Below are 6,017 nucleotides of genomic sequence, written 5' to 3' on the forward strand. Positions count from 1 at the left end.
AGGCGGACCCTCAACCACTGCGCCACCAGGGAAGCCCTGGCCTTTTATTTAATAAAAAAAAGTTTGTAATGTGAAAATTCCTAAGTATGTTTCTTTGTCCTAAATTAACAATACTTAATTTTCTTAAAATCCTGCCAGTTCCTCTAGGTATTTTATTTTCACTCTGTAACTCAGGGATATCTGAGGTCTTACAAATTGCTACCAGTTTTGTGATTGTTAGGTTAAGTTAGTGAACATTTCTGGGCTTTACTTTCTAAAACCCAGCTTCTTTATCTGCAAAATGGTGTTCCTAACAGGATCTACCCCACAGGATTGCTGGGAGGACTGGGAGGATCCTGCCACTGTCATGTGACGTTTTGAGTTACCATGGCAATAAGTATGATGTGTACTTTGTCACAGTTATTATTTGTGGCCCAGGCCAGTAAGAGCTGTAATAACATATATTATAATTAATCTTGTCATCCCTGTTTCTAGGCTGCCACCTTAAAGACTTCGGAGACTTGAGTTTTACCCCAGTTCCCAAAGATGATCTCTATAATAACTTGATAGTGAATCCTCGCTCAGTGGGCCTTGCCAACCAGGAACTAGCAGAGGTGGTTAGTAGAGCAGTGTCAGGTGGCTACAGCTGTGTCACCGTGGGAGGAGACCACAGGTAAGCTGGGAGCCAGGGGTAGTGGAGGGGCTGGATTGCATCAGCCCATCAATTAGCTTCTTTGTCTCACTTGCCTCATTTAGAGTAAAATACCCTTTTGAATTTTTAGGGTATAACGTGCATAGTATTTTCATGTCTAAGATCATGAACCACTGGAGAAAATATCACGTAGTATAAGTTCAGAGTTAAACTAAGCAAAGTTTTTAGACAGTATGTTTCATGCTTATTTCTTGGAAAGCTTTCTTAAAACTGTCTCATGACTTTCATTTTGGTTATTTAGGAGAATTGGAGGGATCTATTGATAGGCTGAATTGGGGCTTTTTTTTTTTTTTTTTTAAAAGCATTTCTGCTAATAGGTTTGTTAGAAATGCCCCACTTGGCATGTGAATACATTCTCTACCCTGCACAGTATTGTATTAGCCTCCCTAGGTGGCTAATACATTAGATCCTTCCTCTCAGTGAAATCAGCATGCACTTTATCGAGCACTGTTCTGATGAGTTCTCAAGCAGTGCTGAGGATTATGGGAAACTTGTGATCTATTAGGATTAAATGAAATAAATACACATGGAATGAAAAAAATATTGAATCCTACATCTCAGAAGGAAGAGATCAGTCTAGGCTAGAGTAGTCAGATTTCACAGGGAAGTGTGATCTGAGCTAAGTAATGAAGATTTTTTTGGTAGAAAGAAAAATGGCATTGAAGCACTAGGGATATCAAGCACTTCATACATATTCTCAGTTAATCCTCAAAATAATGCAATGAGGCAGATACAATTTTATCTAATTCACTGCTGGGTACACTGAGGGACAGAGGTTAGATAACTTACCCAAGGTCTTAGGGCCAGGAAGTAGCAGAGCTGGGATTCAAGTCCATTGTGACCTCTATGGGCAATTAAATTTTCTTTTGAGATCTAATCTAGCAACTTCCCCTGAGGTACTCAGAGAGCTTCTCAGATCACTTAATGGAACTGCAAATGCAGGTAGATTCCTCATCAAGAATAAAATTTTAAGTAGAATAAGAAAGTCAGTCACAGGTTCTCTACTGAAATTGATTAAATAACCCAAGGGTGGATCTCTTGTCTCTTAGCTCAGTGCTCAAAGTTCATTCATTGGCTCTCTTCTGGTCAGCATACTATTTGGGGACTGCTTATTACTGTAATTATCATAATCCTTGCTTTTCCTTTGTTTCTGTCTAGATTGCAGCTCTATCACTGCTCCCTGTTTCCTGTTCAGTGCTAAAACCTAGGCTGTCTGGAAGATTCTAGAAAGGAAGGGATGTGTGAATAACCTGAACAGCTGTTGAATATTTTAAAGGAAGAGGCATTTTTAGGTCACTCAGCTCCCTTTAATAGTACAACATTCACTACTGCTTTAATCGTCAAACCAACTCTGACTTAAACAGGCTAAGATTATTATCCCTATCTTCTAGAAAGGGAAACTGCAGTCTAGATAGATAGTCTTGCCCTATTTCACACATTTCTTCCTAGAAAGACCCCCAATATTTGGACTTAATCCAGTGCTTTTAGCGCCAGACCATGCTATCTCTCGAAAAGGTCCTATGTGGGACATGGAGCTTAAAATGCTACCTCAGGCTGTACTGATCAAGAAAGATGACTGTAGTTAGTTCCTAAGATGCTTAAGCTGCATTTCTCATCTATGTCAAATTCTTTGCTTCCTAGGAAGCTTGGGCAGCTTTCCAAGCACAATTTCAAAAGCTATATTCCTACAGGTCAGACAAGGACAGTTGGCTAATGCAAGCGGAGATCAAGGACAAAGCAAAAACCAGAAACACTTAATGATATTTGCATGCCATGCTAATGTATATAAGATAACATGGAAATAAACTTCTACTTTATTCAGTCATCTAATGAGGTCTTTAATTGGGTTGCCCTGTTAACTTTGATGTCTTTAAAAACTTTGACTTCTTGTTTTAGGAAATATCACATAATCTTTCTAAACAGCTGTAATACTAATTTTTATCCTTAACAAGTTAATATAACTGATTCTTTAAAAGTAATTAGATCTCCCCGGTCTCTCAAAAGGTATTAAGTAGTATTAGTGAGTTGTTACATACAGCCCATATCATTTAACAGGATTTCATCTGTTGAACAAATATTTTGGGTCCTTTTCTGGGCCAAGGCTAATGGATCCAATTAAAGGGATTTGGGGGCAGCAATGACACCTGTCACACTACAAGGATAACCAGTTGTCAGCTTTGAATCTTTAGAGCCTTCCATTTCTCCCTGTCTCTCTCTCAAGTCTCATCTTTGGGAACACAGTCCCAGGGACTCTGTCTCATCCAAATCCAGCCTCAATCTAGGGCCTTGACTTTGCCCTGAGGACAAAGTGTGAGCTGTGCTGGCTGAAGATATTTGTTAGTGATGCTTGCCAAGCGGAAGGCCTTTAATATTACTGTTTGTTCTTTGCAGCCTGGCAATCGGTACCATTAGTGGGCACGCCCGGCACTGCCCAGACCTTTGTGTGATCTGGGTTGATGCCCATGCTGACATCAATACACCCCTCACCACTTCATCTGGAAATCTCCACGGACAGCCAGTTTCATTTCTCCTCAAAGAACTACAGGACAAGGTTAGTGGGCTGAAATGAAGAGAACGTTGAACAGCTTGCAAGGGTTATCCTGGGGCTTTGAGAGTCTAGTTCAGTAACATTTCTGTGAAGGATGGGTTTATGGTGGCTGTAGTAATGCTTACCACTCCTTCATTTGTTCATCAAACATTATTTTGGACCAGACAGTCTAGATGCTGGGGGCATAAAGATGACTAGGACATGGTCCCTGCTCTTAGGGGGGATCATAATCTCATAATAAAGGAATGTGGTGAGTGGGTAGTAACTCTAGTGATCTGATACACTTACAGCCAGAAGACTTCTGGTAAGAACCTCCTAGGCCTCATTCTCAGACCCACTGGTCTAGAAGACAAGTAAAACCATGATTACGTCTAGGTAATCTTTTCCCAGGCTGTTCAGAAGACATGGGAGACCATGCTAGGCATAGACTAGAATCTGTGTATCCCTCCCCTCAGTGAGGGACCAAGTTAAACCAGGACAGTACAAAGGTTATTCACTAGGCAGAATTCACGTTTTGGTTGTTGGGGACTTGAAACGTAACCCAGTTGCCATCTCAAGAACCAATCTGTAAACAATTCAGTAGTGTGCAAAGAGATGGAAAGGCCTAATCAGCGGTATTCCTGCTATTTAGGTAAGTTAATGAGAAACCAAGGCCACCTTAGGAGTAGGTATTTTATTCTTCAGCTGTGTTCTTCAGCTGCCCTTCTGAATCACTTCCACTTCTATCAGTTCCTTCCCAGATCAAGTGTGTCTGCTGCTTTACCCATATACTGTGGGTAAGAGGAGAAAGCACACTGGGAAGCACACGGGGACTATCTTGATGAGATCAAGAATCCTTGATGAATCCTGTTCATTCCTCCTTCATAGGTCCCACAACTCCCAGGATTTTCCTGGATCAAACCTTGTATCTCTTCTCCAAGTATTGTATACATTGGACTAAGGGATGTGGATCCTCCTGAACAGTAAGTTGATACATTAGAGTTGAGCTTTGGGCCTGTCCTGGCCACTAATGTTCCACTTGATGGGTTGTTTCTTGCCTTAACCTGTTGTAGGTCACTATGAAGACAACCCCCCGCCCCCCCACATTTGATTAAAAATGCTCTTTAAACTAAGGCTTCCTTCCTTTATATGTCACCAGTTTTATTTTAAAGAATTATGATATCCAGTACTTTTCCATGAGAGACATAGATCGACTTGGTATCCAGAAGGTCATGGAACAGACATTCGATCTGCTGATTGGCAAGTAAGTAACTACAATGGATATCTACTTCTAGGTCCCAAAGGGAACAGGACAGATTCTCAGTGGGCAGTACACTTTAGCCTGTCTCTTGAGGATAATGACCTTTCTTTTAAAATAAAAGCAAAACATGTACCTATAAAAAAATTCAGAAAGGGAAAATATGAAATATAGGTCATATTTTTCTTCTGGGGTTGGGAGGGAAAACAGCTCTTATGAATTTCTCTTTCCATTTTTAATGCTTACCTTTTGAGAGGAGAAGCATTCAACTGTCCTCTTCTTCCCAGCCTCACAACTGCTTCATCTGAAAGTTTTATATTAAGCAAATCTTGGTAGTGTAGAAAGATGGGAGATGAATACTAATCAAATGCTAGTTAAGAACATTTTCCCAGTGCCGAGTCTTCATTTCTGGGTGATTAACTGTCACCTTGGTAGTATGCCATTTCTTAAGCTGTTAAGAAGTGCAAATAATTTACTGTATAGGTGTTTGCTGTATGTTAGCTTCAGCCACTGGACACCTGGGCTAAACAAGTTAGAAGTAGGAGATGGTAAGATTGCAAACATAAACTCAGAGTTAAGTTCAGAGCTGCTGTTATTCTCTCAGAGTATAACAGCAACTGCAACTGTAACCTAGATCAATCCAACTTAAACTACAATCTGTCAGAACCCATGTCCTATGGAAGTGAGGAATTCCCTCTATTGATAGTTCTTAACGTAAGAGCTCTGATGCCCAGGGTACATCAGAAATACAAATTGGAGTTAGTCTGTCTGAGGCACACAGAGCAAAGGGCAAAATTATGAAATGGTGCGTAGGCATCTGACATACTCAACAGCTTCCAGAATAGGAAATCTGGAAATGTGCTATATTAACAAAGTACTAGGATTAACAGCAACAAAATCAAGGAGTTGCAACTGTAGGAAGGACGAATGTCCAAGTACAGCCCAAATGACTACTCTTACTCTACTCCTTTCAAGAAGACAAAGGCCAATCCATCTGAGTTTCGATATTGATGCATTTGACCCTACGCTGGCTCCAGCCACAGGAACCCCTGTTGTAGGGGGACTGACCTATCGAGAAGGCATGTATATTACTGAGGAAGTACACAATACAGGTAAGCAGTGATCAACCTGCTAACTACATAATATGCCGAAGCCTCTTGCCTGCCAGGGGATCTTTTCTACTATTACGTCACTGCCGACACTGTTTTTGCTTAAACGTCTATAGCTATAAGTCATGTGGTCAGGCTAATAAGGGACAGTCATTTAGAGGCATGTTTGGACCTGGCTTTATAACAAAATATGCCAAGGTAACACTGAATAAAAAATTGTCTGTCTACTTAAACGTGTAATAAATACAAGAATAAACTGCCAAACTGATGCAGTTCTTTGCATCTGAATTGTATAAAGGCAGATTAAGATTGAAAGCCAAGGCCAAATAGCTATAATTTTAAGCCTGACACTAAGAGGTTGGTTCACTGGGAGTTAAGAATGTCAAGTCAAAGCTTCTCTTGAAGATGTTTCAAAGCTGGACAATACCTTGG

General features: G+C 40.5%; 1 protein-coding gene across 2 annotated transcripts in view; it reads left to right on the forward strand.

Annotated features, from left to right (window-relative positions):
- ARG2 (arginase 2) overlaps window positions 1–6,017 on the forward strand; it is a 43,531-nt gene that overhangs the window by 35,120 nt on the left and 2,394 nt on the right. For both annotated transcript variants that reach the window (XM_027111570.1, XM_027111569.1), the window contains exons 3-7: window positions 475–652; window positions 3,083–3,242; window positions 4,107–4,201; window positions 4,378–4,482; window positions 5,452–5,588. In XM_027111570.1, the coding sequence (XP_026967371.1) occupies window positions 475–652; window positions 3,083–3,242; window positions 4,107–4,201; window positions 4,378–4,482; window positions 5,452–5,588 (675 nt within the window). The remainder of the gene's footprint in view (window positions 1–474; window positions 653–3,082; window positions 3,243–4,106; window positions 4,202–4,377; window positions 4,483–5,451; window positions 5,589–6,017) is intronic.

This window comes from Aethalodelphis obliquidens, unplaced genomic scaffold (assembly GCF_003676395.1).
Source record: "Aethalodelphis obliquidens isolate GAN/ISIS:26980383/991018 unplaced genomic scaffold, ASM367639v1 scaffold10, whole genome shotgun sequence".
NCBI classification, from domain to species: domain Eukaryota; kingdom Metazoa; phylum Chordata; class Mammalia; order Artiodactyla; family Delphinidae; genus Aethalodelphis; species Aethalodelphis obliquidens.